The 26,081-nt window shown below is 36.9% G+C and overlaps 1 protein-coding gene across 12 annotated transcripts in view; it reads right to left on the minus strand.

Moving 5' to 3' along the window:
- Nucleotides 1-26,081, minus strand: part of LRRC49 (leucine rich repeat containing 49) — a 165,318-nt gene that overhangs the window by 101,696 nt on the left and 37,541 nt on the right. For 11 of the 12 annotated variants that reach the window (XR_004903811.1, XM_036028582.1, XM_036028578.1 and 8 more), the window contains one exon: nt 6,802-6,863. Coding sequence is in view for 9 of the 12 variants with exons in the window: in XM_036028582.1 (XP_035884475.1) it covers nt 6,802-6,863 (62 nt within the window). In the remaining 3 variants the exon portion in view is untranslated. Of the gene's footprint in view, nt 1-6,801; nt 6,864-16,277; nt 16,283-26,081 lie in introns of those variants that run through there. The other variant, XM_036028591.1, reaches the window with a different exon arrangement.

Here is a 26,081-nt window from a genome sequence, read left to right on the forward strand (position 1 = left end):
CCCACACATAATTAAAATGGAAAATCTTTCACAAAACAATATTTGCCCTTAAATATGTAACTAACTCTGATACTTTCTATTTGGTGTTAGTTTTCTGGTTTTGATCCACTAAATTGACCTTAGGATCCTCATACAGGTTTTCACTTGAAGTCTGAAAAACAGAGGCCAGTGGTATTTTAAGTCAGCTGTATCACTTGCTAAAGATACAAATTCTTGAACCCCACTTAAATTTACTGAATCAAAATCCCTGAAAGATGGGTCCCAGAAAGCAGGCTGTCTGGACGAGTCTTGGGTGTGTTAAAGTTTGAGATCCCTTGGTGTTATTTATTCTGAAATCTACAGGAAGCTCAGGAGCTGCTCAGAGAGAGAGGGGTTACCAAAATGTTACTGCCAGAAGCCACAGGAGGTGCACTGAGTGGGCAATGGGGAGCATGACAGATATGTTTAAGAAGTTCAGTGCCAGAGGAGTGCACGGCATAATGGGAAGGCAGTGAGGATGGAGAGGTAGACATGGCTCCTTCTGCAAGCTCCCTCTTCTAGTCTCTTTCATACTACCTCAAGAAGAATATGTGAGTCTTCAGCCTTATAAGGAAGGGAATTTTTACATGTTACAGCATGGAGAAATTTGAGGACATTATGCTAATAAGCAAAATGAGCCTGTCACAAGAAGACAAATACTGTATGCTTACACTAGATGAGGTACCTTGTGTACTCCAGCTCATCAAAAGAAAAAGTGGAATGGTGGCTGCCAGGGGCTTGGGGGAGGGAGGAATGGAGAATTGTAATATTTCAGTTTTGCAAGATGAAAATTCTAGAGATTCGCTGCAGAACAATGTGAATGTACTTAGTACTACTGCACTATATATTTTAAAATGGTTAAGATGGTGCATTTGTGTGTATTTTACCACAACTTAAAAAAAGACTACATGAGACCAGGAGTCCTGAGCTTGACTAGTACTTGACTCCTCTCCAATGATACTGAATGCCCGTTAGTTCTACAGACAATAACCACTCCCTTTCAGGCAATCAAGGCACTAGAATTATAAACCCTACTTCCTTCTGTTTTTCTGTTTTAAAAAAAGCTTATAAACACTGTCTACATTTGGAGAATGAAAGAAGAGAGAGGCTGGAGAGAAGAATCAACTACCACTCAACCCTATAACTCTGCAACTGTCTCAGGGGAAAGAGAGATGAAACAGACGAAGTACCCCAGTTTTTGGCTGTAGAGCATAAACTGCCTCCAGAGGGTAGCATATAATATGTCCCTGACAAATATTTTTGTTCAAAAAGCTATTCCTTTTTAAACAAAAAGATGAAAGGAACTCTTACATAAAACAGTAATCTGTAAGTTAGCAAGTATTCTCATTTTGGGGCATCATAACTCAATGGTTCCCAAATCCAGCATTCAATTGCCCATTAGAATCCTCTGAAAAGCCTTAGAAAAGTCCACATCCCTGGCCCACTACAAATCTCCTGGGGGAGATTATCCAGCAGTGAAGCAGTGTCTACCACTTATCCTCAAACCTTCCAAAGATATCTCCATATGTATCCTATTTGGGGAAATCACTCAAAGGAAGGGCAGTTGCAAGAAAGGCTGCCTGAATACCTACCCTACAGGGGTGTCCAACCTGTGGCCCACAGGCCACATGCAGGCCAGGATGGCTATGAATGTGGCCCAACACAACATCGTAAATTTACTTAAAACATTATGAGATTTGTGTGTGTGTGTGTGATTAGGTGTTGCAATGTATTCAATGTGTGGCCCAAGACAACTCTTCTTCCAGTGTGGCCTAGAGAGGCCAAAAGGCTGGACACTCCTGATTCTCTCACCCTCTCCAATATCTTTGAAATGACTGAATATAAAAGTATGAAATATCCATAGCAGTACAAAAAATCAGGAAGAGTTCCACCAGCAGACCAGAACACTAAGGAATTTCTGGAAGATATAAAGCAGGTGGAATTAGTAAAACCCAAAATTGCTAAAGATCCTCAACTGAACAGGGTCATTACATTGTAAGTTGGTAAGTGTTGCCGGCAGAGCCTCATACTAGTCCCCAAATCAGAGGCAGTAAGTGTTGGCAGCAGAGACGGCTCAGCTACCCAGTAATTACTGAAGGGTTTGGAAACAATCAGCTAGCCTCTCACTCTCAGAATGGCCTGAAAATGAAGAGAGAACAAGGGCTGTGTTCTGGGCAAGTTCTGGCGGCAGCGATGAAAAGGGAGCCCCCATTCCCAGAAGGCAAGTTTCTGTGAGCATCCTAAAGGGAAATCCAATGGGGTAGATAACCCCTCCTCCCCACCCTACATCCTCTGCAGACACAGATCCTGTACTGACAACTTGCATTCACAGTGATTTTTTAAAAATTAAGCTGAGGAAGCAACTCCATCTAGACTCTCATTTATAAATAAAACTACCATCCAAAAATCATGGACGTAAAAAAACAAAAAAAGGAGCATTTTGTTTTGTTTAGAAAACAACTACAGGTATTAACTCCAAGGGAAAGAAGTAAATTCTAAAAATCAAAGAAAACTTTCATTCATAAAATAAAGACAACCCACTAGAAAAAAATACAATCACTACTTGGAAAGTAAAAGCATGAGAGCCAAGAAAAACAAGATGAATCAACTGGACAACCAATACCCAAGAAGAAGAGGTGAATAATGGAATTTAACAGATTATCTTGATTAACCACAAAATATCTCTCTAGGGGTGAGCATTATAAAATGTACTTAGGCAGGCCCCTGAGGCATTCTTTGGGCTGCAGGAAGGTCCAGGGTTAGAATGAGGGGGGGTGGGGGAAAGTTAACAGGGGACGGCAAGGATCTCACTGCAGTTCCCCCTAGAAAGCAGACCTAGCGAGTCCACCCTGAGCCTCACCATCAACTCTGCCCAGGTGTGCCCTGTACCTTTAACATCCCAGTACCCTTTACTTTACTAAGGCCAGCTCTGTACTTAGAGCTCAGCTCAGGTACCATCTACCTCTAGGAAGGCCTCCTACACTTCCAGGCTGATTTACATTTTCTAATATCCCTGCATGTCACCACAACTAAGTTTAACTCACTGAATTATAATTACCTATTTGTGTCTCTATATTCCTCATGATATGAGGGATAAGTTAACCAGAAGCACTAAGTCTATTCAGATACATAGACATGAACATTCGTCATTCATTCTCTAAGTATATCTTGCATGTCTCATGGTAGAACTAAGTGCACTATTCTAATATCTTCAGGAAAACACACAAAAAGTGTTCTGTCCACAAAGCTCACCATTCAACCCATGTTGTAATTCCCTGAATTCAACAGGGTACCATCACATTTTGGGACTTCCTGAATTGCCACCTGAAAGATAATTATTAGGTAATTATTATTACCTAATAATTTATGCAAGTGATCATTTAAGAATCCAGTAACTTGATTAAAACCAAGAAGCACTAGTATATGACATTCAAAGCATTTTCGTCTCCCCAAAATGTAGATATGTTTGGATATTTTCAATTTGTAAAACACTACCTGAGAATTTTCCAAGAGACCCAAAAGGTGCTGACTTGCAGCTGTACCCTGCTGTTTCTACTCTTCTGGACCCCTGATACCTCTGGGCCGCTGCACTATATGAGGGGGGACCCCCCAAACGAAATTTATAAAATGGAATGTATTAATTCTCATATGTTTAAATTTCAGTCACCTTCAAAGTACTCTCCATTTGATGCAATACACCTATCCAGATGTTTTTTCCACTGCTCAAAACAGTTGTTGAACTCATCAATTTTGATGCCTTTTAGTACTTCTGCTGTTTTTTGTTTCACCTCTTCCACATGGGCAAAACATTTCCCTATTTCAACGGGGGAAATTTCCCTATTTCAACGGGGGATATCACTCAGGGTGATATCAGGTGGATAGGGAGGGTGGGGCATGGGAATCCTGCTGTTCTTGGTCAAAAACTGCTGAACACTCAGCTTGTGTGGCCGGGTGCGCTCATAAATCACCCATCATGAAGTGGGCAAACACGTTGAAAGAGTCTTCCAAAAAAATTCACTGAAGCCAAATAGCCTCTCACAACACCACCAGCTGGCACACTGATACAGATGGGCTCCTAGAACACTCACCTAGCACGGGAAGCCTGTACTACAAGGGGCCTGCCCTCTAGAAGATAATTCCAGGGGGTTTTTTGGGGGGGTCCCCCTTTGTAAAAGCAGGCAAGTCTATTGTGCCAGGACTACAGCTGGGCACCTGGGCCCTGAAAAAATACTAGAGGTGTCACTACAGATCATCTAATGGCCCAGCTATCTGAAATATCTGTGTCCTTAAGTAAACTTTACAGAAATGTTTTCAACGCTTCAACTCTGAATTTTTTTCCCCTCACACCCACTATATTCACTACATTCTATCTCCTGGGCCATGTGTATTAACAGGAACAAAGCAGAAAATGTGCTGAGCCTCAAAGTACATCAGCTGAAAGCAGTAGAGGAGAGCAAAGGGCTAGGCCCATGCTCAAACACAGGGAAAGCAATTAGGAAGAAAACGAAAGCCCTGAGATTGTTGACTCACTTCTATTGCAATTTCTTGCAAAATCATGCAAGAAATTTTTAAAGAAAGTTATAAATATCCATCCCATTAATCATATCTTTATTTCAATATAGATATGGGTGGGTGAAACTCATTTATAGGTTGGTAAGAAAATTACCCTAAATACAAGCAATTAAAACCAACTCCCCAAGCCCTGGCTGGCACAGCTCAGTGGATTGAGCATGGGCTGCGAACCAGGAATCGCAGGTTCAATTCTCAGTCAGGGCACATACCTGGGTTGCTGGCCACGGCCCCCAGCAACCACACATTGATGTTTCTTTCTCTCTCCTCTCTCCTCTCTTCTCTCTCTCTCTCTCTCTCTCTCTCTCTCTCTCTCCCCCTCCCTCCATCCCTCCCTTCCCTCTCTAAAAATAATAAATAAATAAATAAAATCTTAAAAACAACAACAACAACAACAAAACCCAACTCCCCAGAGACCCAGTGTTACAAGCAGGGGACTGTTACCAACACACACAGAAGCCAACACTAAGGCACCTTCACTGGCTTTTGAGAAAAGAATAGGCTTTTATTTGCAAGTCAACTGACTCCTCCTAGGAGACAGGAGGCAGGATCCAATCTGCCTGCCCAATCCAGGGTTTGGGGCCAGATTCGGTGGTGTCAGCACCAGACGTTCCTGGACAACGGACCCTTCACTTCTGAAAGGGTTCTAAGTGTTCAGGTTCTGAGCCTGTCCCAGTCCTTTGGTTCCATGGGGGGAGCAGTTGAAGGTACACAAGTGTTACTTGTGAGTGGTCTTCACAAGTGTTACTTGTAAATTTTGGTTCCAGGTCTTTCTAAAAACAGGATAGCACTATTTTGAGCTGCTTTTGCAGTGACACCAGGAGTTCAGGGACCCTGGGGACCTGAAACGTCATAACCTCTACTCCCGAATTTATATCTCTCTTTAAATTACTCCCCATAAACCAGACAAAAAACAAAGTAATGAGTTCCACCACAGGTTGGAGGAATCTAAGGGTTTATAGCACCTTAAACACTTATTATTGTGAGACATGAGAAACAGCATATTGTGAGAATGAGAAATTATCCTCTCAAAACAGTTGTTAATGGTCTTTAGGTAGAAATTCTCTAAAGAAAACTGAGTATCCCTTACACTGCCATTGAAAAATAAATCCCACCTCCTCAGCAAGAAGGCAGCTAGAAGAGGATTCAACATAAAATGAAAAAATAAAAAGAGAGAGAGAAAAGACTCCAGAAAATTTTAATGCTTTTTCCACAGAAGAAAAAGAGAGAGATTCAGGGTATTTTCTTTGAAATAATACCTATTTGCAAAGTTTGCCATCTGGATCTCATATCTAACCTTTAGATATACAGTACAAGGATATGGGTGACCCAAGTCTGAGGGGGGGGAAAGGGTGCCAACAGAAAGTGCATAAAAATCAAACTGATTATTCAGTTTTGAATAATCAGAAGCACAGACCTAGAGGCCAGGGACAGACGTGCTCTAAACTCTTTTATACTTCATTCTTACCATGTTACAAAAGCAGGTTTAAAGCACAGCCTGGAAGGAAAACTAAAAAACTTAGGGATAGTTTGTTATAAAGCTGAGTTCAAACTAAGTGGCTACGGGGAAAGAGAAGGAAGAAATTAGGGAAGGAATAGAGGTCCCTCCACACTGAAAAGTCCAACAGCATGTCTCAGCTCCAGTTCTGAAATCTGCCACATTGACACTGAGTAAGACTTTATCATGACACAAAGGACAATATGCTTCAAATCTTTATAACAACATTTATACATTGATATATTTAATATTCTATCTCTTAGTAGCATTAGTTATAAGTAGGGATACCAAGTTGGAAGTTATAGCCTAATTAGCAAGTATCTCTGAGCCTGCTACATCAAAACTGTTTAGTAGCTACACAGATTGCAGATAATTTATGAAAGAAATTCTAATTTGACTGACTAGTGCAGTAAATGTCAAACAAAGGACAGGAAAATGTATACTGAAATTTCCATGTTTTTCAACACGGCATCTCTAAAGTATAATGAAATAAAAAGCATGTTATACTAATTACATCATTTTAGTATTAGAAGCACTAATACACATCAGAGCTTTGCTTTTTCCACCAAGAACTCTGTCACAGACAGCCCTATCATCTTCCACTTTAAACTCTCACATGTCAATAAATTCTCCAAGGCATTTACAATCTTATTTTAAAGCACTAAACCCACACAATCAAGCTGTTAGTAAATGACAAGTTGGGAGTTTCCACTTACTTAGCTATGTTGTTGAAGCTGAGAAAGAGACGCTGGAGGCAGGGCAAATTATCCACATCCCTCTAGAAGGAAACAGAAAGCAAAAATTTATCAGCTGACAGCAAAAGAAATATTATACATGTCTTCTTGCTCAGCTGTTGAAATACATAGTCATTTCTATTTACTGCAACCTTGCTAGACCATTGATTTCTACTGGAAGCTGAGCTCCATTCTTCTCCACTGCAGATTAAATGGGAGGGATTCAGTACATCCGCAGAACAAGCTGCACCACTCACAAGGTAAAAAGCTCGGAAGAGAACAGGGAGATGCTGCTGCTAGCCTCTTTTGGGAAAGAAGCCAAAATGCTTCTTCAGCATTTGAACTGTAACACAAATGTAGTATGAGCAAACGTTTGTTAAAAATCATTTTTAAAAGGGAGCTGTTCAAATGCTTTAAATTTTAAATTTTTGCAATTAGCTTTCCAAACAGTACTGAGAATTTCAAAGCCAATTTACCTCACTATTCTCAAACCCATGGAAATATGCCACTCGGTTACAAATGAACCAAAACACAAACAATCCCCCCGTAAAACTAAAAGCAGATCATAGTAAATGTCACTGAAGGGCGCCTTAAGGACAATTTCCAACCTAAGCAAGAACTGGAAGGTTCTTGTCATGGAAAGCTCCCCTGTTCTGTTTAGGTATAGCACGCCAAAGCAAACCTCTACCATTTATTTAAAAGTAGTTACACTCAGCAAATTTTGAAGTCTTTGGCCATATGATTTTTTTAATCACAAAATACAAATAAAACTACCTAGTTTCATGAAGTGAAAAGACACGAACCTCTGAGAAGTATGACATACTGGAGTAAGAGAATCTTAAGAGGAAGCATCGTCTACAACCTCACCACTCACATGAGAAAAGCAGACAGCTGAGGTTGTTGCAGGGGCAGGGTGGAGTGGGGAGGAAGGTGGCCCAGGGTTATAAACTCTCCTAGAGAGTCCGAGGCAGGACAAGGTTCCATTTATCGTGGCTTCTATCACTCTGCTCTTTAAAACACTGCACACTGGCATTTCTCCCATAAAATGGTTGTTATTTTTAAGGGCAATATAATCATAATAATTTCTAGTTACATAAGTTTGAAGAATGCTAATATAAATGTATATATGTTACATATTATTGTGACCAATATTTAGGCCAAATCAAATCCAACCCTCTCTCAACTCCTTAGACCTAAACAGTATGAAATGAACATAACTGCAGTGACCAATTCACTGGCTATGTATACCATTCATGTGGCATTACCATTGAGGCCCAGCCCTGAAAAGTCTGTTCCGTAGCTGTGAGTGATTTTTTAGGGTTTATCAACCATGGGCAAGGAATAACTCTGCATAAAACAAGAAGGCAGCCAAAGTCCCCTCAGTGGGTGATAGGCTCCACATTTAATAAAGTTCTTGAATCAACTCTACCAGCTATGTCTCTGATATTCCCAGAAACAAGAGGTGAGTGGGGTGGGGAAAGACCAATAGGTTAGTGGGAGGACTCATTTTATTCCAGGGCCCCGTTTTCCAACGGAAATGGCAGCTTGCGTCCTATCTGCTTTCTAGAAGTATGGAGTCACACCCTGTTGAAAGGCCTCTCAATCTTGGGGAATCTCTTCTCCCAGATTCTTCCTGGAATCTACCTGAGATATTTCTGGGCAAAAGCACTGTTTGCTGGCATCAACTGGGAGAAACTGATTCTCCTCTGAATCGAGGAACCTTAAAAAAATATATGTGTCTCTTTGAGGTCCATCCTACCACCTTCAGAGACTACAGACACCATTCAAGACATGTATTTTTGCTAGTTATAAGTATAAAGTCAAATTACATCAGGAGATAATTTGTGAGAAAGGTCTTTTTAACATTCATTTGATTAAATTATAATGTTTTATATTTATCTTCATTTTAAAACAAAATTTTAACAGAGGTCTGTATCGAATTTTCAAAATCATTAACTGTCACGACCTCATAGAGCTATGAAAAATATTTACAACAAAAAAACTAAAAATCAGAATTTAATTGCATATATTCTTATAACCACTTTAATAGACAGTCTTTCCAGAAATTTAAAAAGCAAAATAATTATACAATTATTTTTGTTATTCCAAATTTCATTTTTCAAAGAAAATTATAATTTTTCTTTAATTTTTCTAGCAATTCTGAGGTATACTGTGTAACGAATCCCTAGCATTCTAATAGACATGCTATCCTGGTGGTATTTTGGGGGGATCAGCATTCAGCAATTGGCTTACCCAACAAGTACTACTATTTTGGAGTGACAGGGAAAGGAGAAATGGGGTTAAGGATAATGTAGGAAAGCTAAATCCTCACAGCTTTGAGAAAAAGTCAGTATATTTATTTCATTGTCAAGCATTAAGCCCTCCCAACCATTCTTTTCTGGAGGTAATATCACAGGCAGAAAACTACTGCCAAGAAGCAATAACTGATGAGTGCATAGTTTCAAATTTATTATATTTAACAAAACACAAATCTGAGAATCACATTTGAGGCTTTTTTGAAGATTTAAAATCATTTTACATATTTAAAAAATATAATACTTTTAAGATATATTTAAATAAAATTACTACAAGATTATTAAGAGAATTGTATTCTTTATTTTTCAAAAGTATAGTAACTTGCCATTTGATAAATATGTTACCCTACTCTGCTCACTGTTTCCCACATCCCTAAACTCCAGAAAAGGACTAAGTGATTCAGCAATCTCACCATGTACATGACATCTATTACTGGAACTATTTTTAGAATGGCCTCCTGCAGAGGAATAAGGAAGAAGAAAGGCAAGGAGACAAGGCTTTGGCATGCATCACATAGGACAAAGATGACTATAATAAAATCGCAGCTACTCTCACCTTGTTACTTATTCTCTCATATAAAAGAAGTCAGAGTAAAATCATATAAGGGTACTTATTTTAATTTTGAAAACTGGAAACATATATATTAGCAAAGCATTGAATAAGTGTGAAAAACAAAAAAGTAGTATTTTCATAAAAATTTATTAAATTAATTCCAAAATGACTACATGCTTCAGCCATCACTTTGTGATACAGACACATATATGAGGAATAATATGTGTAAGTGATCACATCAATAACTTGAATCATATGTTTAAATGCCAATGAAAAAAGTCCGTTATCTCGCTCTATTACCCAAAGGCATTAATATGCACATCTGCTTTTAATATTGGTTTACTACCCATTACATGGCAATAAATCTCAGGCCATCTAACTGCAAGTTACTCTTCCAGTCTGGTTTTCTTCTATGCACTGTTGGAATTTCCCCACACAAAGAAAGAATAAAAGGGAATTAGAAATGAGACCAGTAAGCAGGCACTGAGACTCCGATTACAGAGATTTGTAGCATTAATAATCTAGAAGAGATAGATACACTAGATATGAAAAAAAAAGAAGCTTCACCTTCATAACCGCAGGCCTTTCCTCACTTAAATTTGTAGTTCATAGTTACATCTCATGCATGACCTAACAAGACTCCTCATAAAAAGTGGTCCCTAGCATTAGTGCCCCTAGCACCCTTGGAAAAACTCTCTGAAAAGACACAAACTCAACTCAAACTTTGCAACATCCTGACTATCCCGAACTACTTAACCTGTGAAAAAAAATTATCATGAGCAAGAGTCAGCAGAAACTTCAGGAAGCAAATGTAGAACCGGAATATCTATGTTTAAAGTAATTACAGAGCCCAGACCATTGTGACTCAGTTGGACATTGTTCTGCAAAGTGAAAAGCCACCAGTTCGATTCCTGGAATGTCGGCTGCAAGAGGCAACCATACGTGTTTCTCCCTCTCTGTCTCCTTCCCTTCCCCATCTCTAAAAATAAATAAATAAAATCTTACAAATATATAAAAAGAAAAACTACTATAGAAATAAAAGAAATCAAAACATGACAAAATGATTACTATAAATAAAGCAATCTGAATGTTCATTAAAAAAAACCCAAGCTGAACTTCTAGAAACAAAAAATAATGGTTATGACTAAAAATTCAATAGATGGACTGAAAATCGGATTACACAAAACTGAGGAGACAGTTAATGACCTAAAAAATAGCACTAAAGAAGTAGTGAAGCCCTGGCTGGGGTAGCTCAGTGGATTGAGCACTGGTCTGTGAGCCAAGACTGGTCAGAGCACATGCCTGGGTTGTAGGCCAGCTCCCCAGTTAGGGGCATGTGAGAGGCAGCAGACTGATATTTCTCTTACAAAATGATGTTTCTCCCCCTCTCCTTCTCTTTCCCTTCCCCTAAAAATAAATAAATAGAAGTTTTAAAAGTAGTAGTAAAAAATGCAAAAAAGTAGCACAGAGAAATGGGAATGATGAAAATTTTAAGAAACAAAGAATAGAACAAGATGATCCACACTATGCTTATAGATGTTTAAAACGTAGAAAGAGAAAACAGAAGGAAGTAATATTTGAAAATACAAAAGGCTCAAATTTTCCCATAATTAATAGAAGATATGAATCTGCAGATTCAGGAAACACAAATATTAGGTATGCCAATAAAATTACCATACTTAATCATATCAATGGGCGACTTTGGTCAAGATAGAGGTACAGGTGGATAAGCTTTGCTTCCTCAAAACCAAGAGAAGGACACAACAAATGTAAAAACAAAAACCAAAAAAACAGAATTGCCAGAAAATCAAACTGCATGGGAGTCCCACAAGGAGTTAAGGAAGAAACATTTGCCAGACTGGTACTCTAAGACAAAAAAATATGGCCCAAATTAAAGATCAAAACTCCAGAAAAACAACTAAGCAATGAGGAGATAGACAACCTATCAGATGCAAAGTTCAAAATACTGGTAATCAGGATGCTCACAGAAATTGCTGAGTATGGACACAAAATAGAAGAAGTGAAGGTTATACAAAGTGAAATAAAAAAAAATATGCAGGGAACCAATAGGGAAGGGAAGGAAACTGGAACTCAAATCAACAATTTGGAATAGAAGGAAGAAGTAAACATTCAACCAGAAAAGAATGAAGGTAAGAATTCAAAAACATGAAGAGAAGCTTAGAAACCTATAGGACAACCTTAAACATTCCAACATCTGAATCATAGGGGTGCCAGAAGAAGAAGAGGAAGACCAACAAATTGAAAACTTATTTGAAAAAAAATGCAGGAAAACTTCCCCAATCTGGCAAAGGAAATAGACTTCCAGGAAGTCCAGGAAACTCAGGGAGTCCAAAAGAAGCTGGACCCAAGGAAGCACACATCAGAATTACATTACCCAAGATTAAAGATAAGGAGAGAATGTTAGAAGCAGCAAGAGGAAAGGAGACAGTTACCTATAAAGGAGTTCCCATAAGACTGGCAGCTGATTTCTCAAAAGAAACTTTGAGGGCAAGAAGGGGCTGCAAAGAAGTATCCCAAGTCATGAAAGGCAAGGACCTACATCCAAGATTGCTCTGTCCAGCAAAACATCATTTAGAATGGAAGGGCCGATAAAGTGCTTCCCAGATAGGTAAAGTTAAAGGAGTTCATCATCACTCAGCCCTTATTACATGAAATGTTAAAGTGGCTTATCTAAGAAAAAGAAGATGACCAAAACTATGAACAGTAAAATGACAACAAACTCATAACTATCAACTGAAACTAAAAAACAAAAACAAAAACAAACTAAGCAAACAACTGGAACAGGAACAGAATCACAAAACTGGAATCACATGGAGGATATCAGCGGAGAAGGAGGAGGGGGTAGAATGGGGGAAAGGGTACAGGGAACAAGAAGCATAAATGGTAGGTACAAAAGAGACAGGGGGAGATTAAGAATAGTATAGGAAGTGGAGAAGCCAAAGAACTTATGTGTATGACCCATGGACATGAACTAAGGGGGAGGAATCCTGGTGGAAGGTAGGGTACAGGGCAGAATAAATAAAGATGAGAAAAAAATGAGGCAACTGTAATAGCACAGTTAATAAAATATACTTTAGAAAATCATATCTAAGATACCATCTTATAATTATTTTACATATGATGAAAATTAACTCATAATTAACCAGTAATAAAATAATCTATGACTCAGAATTTATATATCATTATTGCTGAAAGAGTTCTTATAGATTTACTGAACCATGTTTTTAACCAAATATCATTCTTATGCATATTATAAAAATTAAGCAAAATAAATTCATTAAATAAATGAACTCCCAAAGTATCTCAACTTACTGTAAGGCAGTATAGTTTGACAAAAGGGTAGACAAATAGATGGAATAGAAAAGAAGGTCCATAAAAAGACTCGTTTGATTATAACTCAATTTCAACAAAAATATCCATTTAATTCAATGGGGAAAGCAATACGTTTGCAATAAAAGTTGATGGCAGAAATAGATATCCCTACGTGGGAAAAATGAACCATTACTTCTCCCTCACGCTGTACCTAAAATTTAATTAAAGATGAATCACAGACCTAACGTGAAAGGTAAAACTATTAAACATTTGGAAGAAAACAACATACTGTGATACGGGGATAAGGCAAAGACTTTTTGGACAAGACAAAAGGCACTGAGGATGAAAGGAAACAAATTGACAGATTATACTTCACAAAAATTTAAAGCTTTGACCTAGCAAAAACACTGTTAAGAAAGCAAAAAGATAAGCCATGCAGAAAATACACTCAATACAATTATCAAATAAAGAACCTGAATCTAGAATAAAGATCTACTACAACTCAATGACAAAATGATAAGTAATCCAACTTTTTTAATGGAAAAAGACTTGCACTGATACTTCACAAAAGGGTATGTCAGAATAGCCAATAAATACATGAAAGATACTCACTATCATTAGTCATCAAGAAACCACAAAATAAAACCATAATGAGAATCACAGAATCACTGAAATTATAAAGACTGTCAATGTGAAACACTGGCAAGGATGCAGAGCAATTAGAACTCTCATTTACTATTAGTGGGAGTATAATAATCACTTCATGTGACTGGCATTTTCTAATAAATTTAGACATCCATCCCTTATGGCTCAGTAATGACACTCCTATGTATTTACCTAAGAGAAATGAGGGTATATGTTCAACAAAACAAATATATAAATAAAATACTATAAAAATAGTTACAGCAGTTTTATTTGTAAGAATCAAAAATTGGAAATAACCAAGATGCCTGTAAACAGAATTAAAAAGCAAATTGTATTATATTTAGACAGTAAGTATAATTCAGCAATTAAAAAAACTACTGATAAATACAATAAAATGGATGAATATCAAAACACTTGTTTAGTACACAATCGAGTACACACTTATATACACACACATATAAAGAGTTCAAAAACAGGCACCACTAATCCATGAAAATACAAGTCAGGAAGGTTCTGGGGCAGGGGAAGACAGTGTGAGTGGAAAGAGGCACGGGAGAACTTTCTGGAGTGATACAAAGTTTTCTCTCTTGATCTGGGTGATAGTCACATGAAAATATTTACATATTTAAAAATAAACTATACAGTTAAAATCTGTTCATTTTTACTGTATCTCAATTATATCTCAATAAATTGTGGAGAAAAATCTGCACATTTAGAGTCCACCTTCTGAAACACTATGTAACCAATAATGTCCATGATGTTCAGACAGTATTGTCTTCTGTGCCATCAAACGCATTGGTGATGCAGCATATACTAAAAGTGTGCTCTATTACTGTCTATAGGATTTCTTCCAAGCTGATCCCATTCTGTATGTTTTGATATTGATCAAGAAACACCAGTACTGTGGTCTAAATGTTTGTGTCTCCCCAAGTTCATATGTTGAAATCCAAACCCCCAAAGATGGTGGTATTAGTAGGTGGGGACTTTAAGACATGCTTAAGTCATGAAATGGAGCCTCACGAATAGGATTAGTGCCTTATAAAAAAGACCCTGCAGAGACCTCTAGCCTCTTCCACTATGTGAAGACAGTTAAAAGGTACCAGTTATGGGCCAGGAAGAGGGCTTTTACCAGAATGCCATCATGCTACCACCTTAATCTTGGACTTCTTAGACTCCAGAACTGTGAGAAATAAATTTCTGTTGTTTATAAGCTGCCCAGTCAGTAGTATTTTGTTATAACAACATGAATGTGCTAACACGCCACCATGAGTTATTCAGACAGCCTCCTGTTACTTTGAAATTTCTTAATCTATTCCAAGGAGTTTGCTCAATTTCTCCTGCCTTCAGCTGCATTATTTGGCATGTGATAAACAAATTATCTGAGCCTATCTCAGCAACAGAATGTGACAGTCTCACCAAACTTGGTTATCTTCCTTTGAAAGTATTTCATTACTAATTAGCAAGAAAATGTGAAATTGCAGTCATTCCTCCAATAAAAAATCTCTAATAATATCAAATTTATAACTTTGCTACTCTAGTTTCATGTCATTTTTAATGGATTAAAGTTTCATTTTAATGCTAAATCATGATGTAATCCTTTAAATACATTTTGAACAGTGGTTAAATTCAAAACATGTACTAACAATTGAAATGACAATAGTATAAACAGTTATAACCAAATTCACACATACTCAAGCAATGAAATTACTGTAGCCTATCAATAGTGGTTTTAATATGCCACAGATTGGCCTTGGCCCGGAAACATCATACTGTGCACCAAAAGGTTGCAGGTTCCATCCCCAGTCAGGGCACATACCTCAGTTTTCTATTCGATCCCAGGTCGGGGCATGTGCAAGACGCAGCCAATCAATGTTTCTCTCTCACATCAAGTTTTCTACCTCTCTCCCTCCCTTCCTTTCTCCCTAAAAATCAATAAACATATCCTCAGGGGAGGATTAAAAAAAAGATGCCATAGATGGTAAGACATACCCAGATTTCAGAGTTGTTGAAATATGGGCAAAATGTGTCTTAAATTGGTGAAATAATATAGTTCCACATCTATACACAACATAGTGAGTCTGAAGGAATTAAAAAAGAAATCCTATACTCTTAAAAGCAACTAAAGGAAGACAAAGAAGACTGTCTACAATAATGATAATAGACAGTTTAATTACAATAATAGAAGACCAAAGACAATGGAATAAGAGCTTTACACATCTGGAAGAAAAATAACTGTCAGCCACGTCAAACAACAAATCATGATTAAAAGCAAAATAAATACATTATTAGACAAAAACTGAGGGAGTTCATTACCACCAAAGTCATCTTAAAGGACCTTTATCTAAAGTATATATTTTGGGAGAAGTGGTAAGCTCAAACCAACATATGGGTAAGTCCAAGTAAGTATTGACTGAAAATACCAGCAATTGAAACATCTAATTTTGAGAGTAAAAACATAAAAGGAAAATACTAGGCAACAAAAACATGTAAAGTGGGATGGGTTTACTGGATTAAATGATCCTGGGGTCCTTATTTGAGAGAATGGTATGGATGTGTATTAACTAACTTGTATAATTTAAGTCAAGGGTATATTTTAAAATGTTAAGAATAACCACTAAAGTGAATAAGAAAAAATAATGAAAATGTCATTAACCTGAAATAAGGCATAAGAGCAAATAAGCAGAGGAAAAGCAGGACAAACAGCATGAGCAATACTGAAGTGATAAATCTAAACATATCAGTAATCACAATTAGTATAATAGACCAAATTCTCTGCTTAGAAATTATATTCTCAGATTCTAAGTTAGACAAGGAGTCACATCTTCAATTTTTTTAACAATGTCTTGTTATATCATTTAGGAAATCTGACTAACAGGTAGTGGGAATTCTTTATACCAGGGCAACATTTCTGAAATTATGTAAAAATTTAAAAATTGTAAAAGGTTAAGGAATAAAAGATATATACCAGGGAAAAGAAACCAAAAGAAAGCTGGTATTAACAATATACTAAGTAAATGTTAAGGCAAGAACTATTATTAGCTTCCTGATACATACCTACATATCTAGAACAGTGCCCGGTATACAGCCCCGGCTCACAAAACACTTGCTCAATGGAGGAGTGAGCAATAGAGATATATAATACACAATGATGAAAGGAGCAATTTCCCAAGAAGATGCATCAATTTTATGTTTATGTACACCTAAAAAATAGCTTCCAATGCTGGCCACATACTAGGCAAATAGTAAGTATTGCCTATAAATATTAACAAGGCAATAAAGCAAAGTTCAACAAATGTCAAAGAACCAATTACATATAATACACATCGACTGGCCACAATGCAATAAATAAGAAAAGAATGACAAAAAAAAAAGAAATCTGTATCAAACACTTTAAATATACTTAACAGCACATGGGTCAGAGAAGAAATCATAATGTAACCCAGAAAGTATTAGAACTAACTGATAATAAAAACACTAAATTTTAAAACCTGTGGGAAGAAACTATAGTGGTTCTTAGAGGGAAATTTATAGCCTCAACAGCTTGTATTAGAAAATAAAAAAGACTGAAAACTAATGTATAAAGTATCCAGCACAAAAGTAGAAAGAAATAGAGGAAATGAGATAAGAACAAAAATCCACAGAATAATAAGCTACGAGAGAGGTTCAATAAAGCCAAAAGCTGGTTCTTTAAAACTACTAGTAAAATAAACAACCTTCAGGTAACACTGATCCAGAAAAAAGAGTGTATAAATACATTATTAGAAGTGATGGAGGATATGACTACAAATAGAGCAGCTAGAAAAAGAAAATGAAATTTGATGAGAGAAAACATATCAAAACCAATGTCCACTATTACTACTGAGTTCAATAATTTAAAACTACACAGATTATTTAACAGATAAGTTCTATACATATTCAAGGAACAGATCTTCTTTACTTCATATAAATTGAGGTCTATAATAAATAAGAAATCAAAATAAGGAATCATAAAATATCAAAGTAAGAAGCACCCACAATGTATTTCATGAAGCTAGTATGAACTTCATACCAGAAAAGAGCAGTAAAAAGAAATTACAGGCCAATCTCTTTTATTAACATGGATATAAATATAGGGGGAGGGTGGAAGCAAGGGAGGGAGGTGGATTTGGCTGGGGTTGGGGGTGATTGGTGGGGAGAAAATATAGACAACTATAATTGAACAATAAAGTAATTTTTAAAATAAATAAATAAAGGAAAAATAAGCATTGTAAATATATAAAATGGCATACAATTTCCTTTAAAGCCAAATGTATGGAACAAAAATAGTCAACAAATATTTACTGAAATGTATTAGGTGCTATGTTATGGATACAAAAATAAAGTGACCAGTATCCAAAATAAATAAATAAATAAATAAATAAATAAATAAATATTGTAAATAAAATATTAACAAGCAAAATCAGGAATGTATATAAACCATACCCTATAATATACATAATGGCCAAAAATGCTAGAATAACTTATCATTATAAAATCTTATAATTTACAAACTTAATTGTCAAATAAGAATCCATATGATCCATCCAAGAAGTACAGAACAATCATTTAACAAAACCAACAAACATTCATAATATAAACTCTAAGCAAACTAAAGATAGAAAATAATTTTTTCCAGACTAATAAATGGCATTTACCAAATATAGGTAGTGATGTGCTCTCTTCAAAATAAAAAACAGAACCTGGCTGGTGTGGCTCAGTGGATTGAGCACCACCACCCTGTGAACCCAAGGGGTGCCAGTTCAATTCCCAGTCTAGGGCACATGTCTAGGTTGTGGACCAGGTTCCCCAGTAGGGGGTGCTCAAGAGGCAGCTGTACATTGATGCTTCTTTCCCTCTCTTTTTCCCTCCCTTCCCTCTGTTTAAAAGTAAACAAATAAAATCTTTAAAAGATTTTTTAAAAAATAAATAAATAAAAACGACATTTTTACTTCTTTACCCAACTTTGTATTAGGGGTTCAGTCAAACTAAAAATTCAGTCAAACAAGAAACAAAATCTACAATGATTAGGGAAAAATTATAATTGTTTGCAAAAAATTATAATTGTCTAAATAAAAAACCCAAGATAATCTGCAGATACAGTATTAGAATTACTAAGTGTTAGAGCAAGGTTGCTAGATATTAGATCAATGAACCAAAATCAACTGTGGTTCCAGATACTAGTAATAGTAGGAAATCTATTTCTGACCAAAAGAAAATTATAATAACAACAAAAACAAAAACTATAAGATATCTGGGAAGAAATCTAAACAAAATGGTCCCAACTTCCAGACAAGATGGAGGTGCAGACAGACATATTGTTCTTCCTCACACAACCAAAAGAAGGACAACAACAAATTTAAAAACAAAAATCAACCAGAACTGACAGGAAATCAAACTGTATGGAAGTCCAACAACCAGAGAGGAAAAGAAGAAACATTCATCCAGGCTGGCAGGAGGGGCAGAGATGAGCAGACAGGCGGAGAGGACTGGTGACAAAGTGGCGGCTGGTGGATGGGGAAGGCAAGGCTGCAGCTGGTGGATCCGGAGAGGTGGTGGATTGTGGACTGGATGCAGATAAACTGGGAGGGACAACTAGGGAATGAGACAGACCTCGGGACCCAGAGTTTCACTGCAGGGAAACAAAGCCTCAAATGTCTGATTGAAACACCTGTGGGGGTTGAGGCGGCAGTGGGAGGAACTCCCAGCCTCACAGGAGAGTTCATTGGAGAGACTCATAGGGTCTTAGAATGTACACAAGCCCACCCACCCAGGAATCAGCACCAGAAGGGCCCAATTTGATTGTGGGTAGCGGGGGAAGTGACTGAAAACAGACAGGTAGTGGAGCAAACACCACTGTTCCCTCTCGGACTCCTACCCCATATACAGCGTCACAATGCAACATAGTTTGTCCTGCCCTGGTGACACCTAAGGCTCCGCCCCTTACTACATAACAGGCATGCTGAGAGAAAAATATATGGCCCAAATGAAAGAACAGATCAAAGCACCAGAAAAAATACAACTAAGCAACGAAGGATTGCCAACCTATCAGTTGCACAGTTCAAAACACTAGTTATCTGGGTGCGCACAGAATTGATTGAATATGGTCGCAAACTAGATGAAAAAATGAAGGCTATACTAAGTGAAATAAAAGAAAATGTACAGGGAACCAACAGTGATGGGAAGGAAACTGGAACTCAAATCAACAGCATGGACCAGAAGCAACAGAGAAACATTCAACCAGAAAAGAATGAGGAAACAATTCAAAAAAATGAGAGGCTTAGGAACCTCCAGGACATCTTTAAATGTTCCAGCATCTGAATCACAGGGGTGCCAGAAGGAGAAGAGGAAGACCAACAAATTGAAAACTTATTTGAACAAATAATGAAGGAAAACTTCCCCAATCTGGCAAAGGAAAGACTTCCAGGAAGTCCACGTAGCTCAGAGAGTCCCAAAGAAGTTGGACCCAAGGAAGCACACAACAAGGCACATCAGAATTACATTACCCAAGAATAAAGATTAGGAGAGAATGTTAGAAACAGCAAGAGGAAAGGAGACAGTCACCTACAAAGCAGTTCCCATAAGACTGTCACCTGATTTCTCAAAAGAAATCTTGAGGGCAAGAAGGGGCTGCAAAGAAGTATTCCAAGTCATGAAAGGCAAGGACCTACATCCAAGATTATTCTATCCATCAAAGCTATCATTTAGAATGAAGGGCAGATAAAGGCTTCCCAGATAAGGTCAAGTTACAGGAATTCATCATCACCAAGCCCTTATTATATGAAATGTTAAAGGGACTTATCTAAGAAAAAGAAGATCAAAACTATTAACAGTAAAATGGCAACAAACTCACAGTTACTAACAACCACACCTAAAACAAAAACAAACTAAGCAAACAACTAGAACAGAAACAAACTAAGCAAACAACTAGAACAGGAACAGAACCACAGAAATGGAAATCACACAGAGGGTTATCAGAGGGGAGTCAGAGTGGGAGAGAGAGGGGAAAAGGTACAGAGAATAAGTAGCATAAATGGTAGGTAGAAAATAGACAGGGGTAGGTTAAGAATAGTATAGAAAGTGTAGAAGCCAAAGAACTTATATATATGGCCCATGGACATAAACTAAAGGGGGGAAATGTGGGTGGGAGGGGGTGTGGAGGAGAATAAAGGGGGGAAATGGGACAAGTGTAACAACATCATCAATAAAATATATAAATAAAAAAGAAATCTAAACAAAATGAAACAAAAAAACAAGTTTTCTATGGAGAAAAGCATAAAACCATAATTAGACATAAATGAACTGAGAGATGTGCTCTTAACATTGTCATTCATATTAATGACATGTTCATATTATGATATTGAAGGCTCAACATCATAAAAAAGTAACTGTTTTCAAATTCAAAGATATTCTAAACAGACCAGTAGGATTATGCACGAAGCTTAACCTGCTATTTCTAGAATGTATGCATAAGAAGAAAGGACCAAGATGTTTTTTAAAAATAAGGAAGGAAGGAAGTTAGCTTGAGAAAGGAAGGAAAGGGGATGAAAAGGAAGATTGGGGGCCTTGTTTTACTAGCTCCTAGAACATAGTAGAAAGTTACAATTATTAAGAGAGTGTCGTTACACTGAAACATGGATATATATCAGTTAAACAGGCCAGGGAGGTCAGGCACCAACCATTCATATGTGGATATTTATTTTGTTAAAGGGAAACACTACCAAGGAAAGAGGGAAAGACAGAAAAAATTCACTTTTAAATAAATGAGAAAAAAATGAAATTGGATTTCAACTTCACATTACAGCTAAAAATCAATTCCAAATAGATGAAACACCTGCATGTGAAAAACAACTTTCAAACTTTTGTTAGACAATATAGAAAAATGTCTTTATGTCTGCAGCTTATAAAGAATTTTTCAAACAAACAAACAAAACCCAAAACAATAAAGAAAACTTTTGGTGATTTTTACTACTGTTCCTCAAAAGACAAAACCAAAAGAAATGTTTCTTTACCAACTGGGAAAGGAAAAAAAGTATTTTTACAATGGTCAAAGAATAGAGCTATTCAGAATAAAGGCAATCTCAATATCAAAAAAGAAAACAAAATGGAAGGCATTCAACCTCACTGGAAATTCAAAATAGAACCTCAATGAAATACAATGTCATAGTTAAAAGACTGGCAAAAATAAAAAGGTCTGACAGCATCACGTGTCACCAAAGATGTGAAGTTAAAGGAATTCTCAGGTTATGCTGATGGGAATGTAATTTGGTATCACCACCTTGGGAAAAACTTAGAGATATCTAATAAAGAGAAATAATGTGCATAATCCTGCCACACAGTGAGTTTCTCCCAAGTATCCACCATTGACCATTGTTGTTCAAATGCAGGTTGCAACCAGTTTTTTACTGTTCAAGAAATCAATTCAGTAGGTTGACACCAACATCTTTTTTTGAGACCAATATTTTTTAATCAGATACAATAGAATCAAATAGGCTATACCAGAACAAATTACAACAAGGGTAGGTATAGTTTCAAAAGAATGCCTGTTTATATTATTTATAATGTACTCATATAAATATGTATTTAATAATTGGGTTTCTGTATAAATCTTATTTATTACCATAGATTATGACTAAAAAAATGTCTGAAAGTCACTGACTAGAGAAATTATTATATATATGCTTAAAAGACATGCAAGAAAGTTATTCATGCCACTCTTAATAATAAAAAATAAGAAATATTACTGTCCATAAATAGAAGAATGAATATTTAGTTATAATTATATGATTTAATACTATATTACAATGAAAATTAGTGAACCAGATCTACAGGTATCAACATACATAAATCTCAAAGTGTAATGTTAATAAAAGCAACTTACAGAAGATATGTGCAGGACACAAAATGGCAGAAGAGTAAGGGGAAGCTACACTAACCTTCTCCTAGGACCAATCTGGAATTAGAACTAAAGTGTAAAGAAATTATCCTGAATAACCAACTGGACACTAGCTGAAAAGAAGCCTTATAACCACTGACAAATAGAACAAACCACTTTACCACAACATGACTGTCAGGGAGAGTAGAGTCATGACAGGGCTGGCTGGGCTCCCACAGTGGGCAGCTAGAATTCCAGAGGAATATTGCACAAGCTGGGTGGGGTTCCCCTTGAGAAGTGCGGGGTCTAAACCGTAAGTTGGGCTCCCCAGCCGAAAGCATCAGAGCTGGGAAAGGAACCCAGATAACATCCACCTGTGAAAAGCCCTCAAGTTTCTGTCTGCTGAGGAGAAATGGCTGGAGACACAGAGAACCTCAAAAAGGGCCAATGCACAAAATTCTGTTTGCAGCCACTTACCCTGGGCTCTGGTAAAAGAAGGGCAGAGTGGACTAGAGACATGAGAAGAGTCTGGGGCCAGTGGCTCTAGAGACAGAACTGCCAGGATCTCTGTGCTGAGTCACTCCCCATACTGTAGGAGCCAACTTTCTGAGGCAGAGCACTCCCCTCCAAGAGGCATCAGCCTGAGGGAAAGCAACACCCCTGCCCACAGGAATTACTCTGCCCCAAGCTGTGGAGCTTAAGCTGAGTACAGCTTGAGGCTATATCAATAACTAACAACTAAGGCAGATCTCTGGAAGCTTCAAGGCTATAGCTCACCCTCCCTTAAGCCCAGTGCTGGTAAAATCTGGCCTCGGTATGCAGCCTGATTCTTTCTTAACACAAGCCCATCAGAGGCAGCCACAAGCTGTGCATTGCTGATAGCTCCAAACAGGCTGTCCAGGACTAGTCACAATCAGCATCTGACAAAGGTCTACACCAGAGTCTTTACAGATCTACCTAATACACAGAAACAAACACAAAGAGGCAGCCAAAATCGGAAGACAAAGAAACAGACCCAAATTAAATAAAGAACAAGAGAATTCTGCAGAAGAACTAGATGAAATGGAGGCAAGCAACTTATTGGATAATTTAAAGTAATAATTATAAGGATATTCAATAGCATGAAAGAAGACATAGAATCTGCAAAAAAAAAAAAAAAAAAAAAAGACAAGTAGAGCCCTGGCTGGCGTAGCTCAGTGGATTGAGCGCGGGCTGCGAACTAAAGTGTCACGGGTTCAATTCCCAGCCAGGGAACATGCCTGGGTTATAGGCCGTGACCCCCAGCAACCGCACATTGATGTTTCTCTCTCTCTCTCTCTCTCTCCCTCCCTTCCCTCTCTAAAAATAAATAAGTAAAATCTTTTAAAAAAAGACAAATAAGAAATAAAGAATGCAATATCTGAAATAAATTATACACTGCAAGGAATAAACAGTAGGTTAGATGAAGCAAAGGATCAAATCAGTGATTTAGAAGACAAGGTAGAAAAAAAAACACCCAGGCAGAACATGAAAAATAAAAAAGAATTTTAATAAATGAGGAGAGCTTAACAAACATTTTGGACAACATGAATCATAACAACATCTGCATCATGGGAATACCAGAAGAAGGAGTAAGCAAGGTATTGAGAATCTATTTGAAGATATAATGACCAAAACTTCCCTAATCTAATGAAAGAAAAAGACACACAAGTCCAGGAAGCACAGAGACTCCCAAACAAGTTGGCCCAAAGAGGCCTACACCAAGACACATCATAATTAAAATGACAAGGCTTACAGACAAGGAGAGAATCCTAAAAGACACAAGAAAAAAGAACATAGTTACATACAAGGAAGCACCAATCAGACTGTCATCTGATTTCTCAACAGAAACATTTCAGGCCAGAAGGAGGTGGTGTGAAATAGTCAAGATGATGAAAAGCAAGGAACTACAACCAAGGCTACTTTACCTAGGAGGGCTACTATTTAAAATCCAAGGAGAAATAAGGAGCTTCCTAGATAGGAAAAAGTGAAAAGTGTTTGTTAACACCAAACCAGTACTGTAACACATGTTAAAGGGTTTAATTTAAGAAGAAAAAGAGAAAGAAAAAAAACAGGAAAACATTTTACCTAACAATAAAACGGCATTAAGAATGCATCCATCAAAATCCCCGTAAATGTAAATCGTTTATGAGACAAAGGAGGACATAACATAATAAAAAAGGGAATAATCCAACAAGAGGATATAAGTCTAATAAACGTTTACACACCCAACACAGGAACTCCTAAATACGTGAAGCAAATCCTGAAGAACATAAAGGGAGAAATTTACAGAAATACAGTCATACTCAGGGATTTTAACAAACCACTGACATCAATGGATAGATCTTCTCAACAGAAAATCAACAAGGAGACAATGGCCTTAAATGACACACAAGAGTAATGGATCTAATTGATATCTTCAGAGCATTTCACCCCAGAGCAGCAGAATATACAAACTTTTCAAGTACACATGGAATATTTTCTAGGATAGACATGTTAGAACACAAAACAAGTCTCAAAAAATTTAAGAAGTTTGAAACCAAATTAAGCATCTTCTCTGTCCACAATACTATGAAACTAGAAATCAATCACAAAAACACTGAAAAGCAACAAAGACATGGAAGCTAAAAAAAAGTTATTAAATAATGAATGGATCAACAATGATATCAAGGAAATAATCAAAAGATACCTTGAAACAAATGAAAATGAGGATACAACAATCAAAATCTCTGGGGCACTGAGAAATCAATCGTAAGAGGGAAATTCATAGCATTACAGGCCTATCTCTAAAAACAAGAAAAAGTTCAAATAAACAATCTAATCTCACACTTAAAGGAACCTGAAAAAGAACAAAAAACAAAGCCCAAAGTGAGTAGAAGGAAGGAAATAATAAAAGAGCAGAAATGAAACAGAGTCTAAAAAAAAAACCACACAAAAGATCAATGAGTATTAACAGCTGGTTCTTTGAAAGATAAACAATATTGACAAACCTCTAGCCAGATCATTAAGAAATAAAAGAGAGGACCCAAATAAATAAAATCAGAAATGAAAGAGGAGAAATAACTGACACCAAAGAAATACAAAGGATTGTAAGAAAATATTGTGAAAAACTATATGCCAAAGAACTGGACAACATGGATGAAATAGATAAATTCCTAGAAACATACAATCTTCCAAAACTAAATCAGGAAGAATCAGAGATTCTGAATAGGCAGATTATACCTAGTGAAATTGAGGCAGTAATCAAAAAACTCCCAACAAACAAATTTTACCAAATATTCCAAGAAGAACTAACACCTCTCCTTCTCAATCTATTTCAAAAAAGTTACAGAGGAGGGAAGGCTCTCAAGCTCATTTTACAAAGTCAGAATTACCCTAATTCCAAAACCAGAAAAAGACACTACAAAGAAAGAATATTATAGGCCAACATCCCTGATGAACATAGATGCTAAAATCCTCAACAAAATTTTAGCAAACTTAATACACAAGTGCATTTAAAAGATCATAT

The sequence above is a fragment of the Phyllostomus discolor genome, chromosome 1 (genome assembly GCF_004126475.2).
Source record: "Phyllostomus discolor isolate MPI-MPIP mPhyDis1 chromosome 1, mPhyDis1.pri.v3, whole genome shotgun sequence".
Lineage (NCBI taxonomy): Eukaryota > Metazoa > Chordata > Mammalia > Chiroptera > Phyllostomidae > Phyllostomus > Phyllostomus discolor.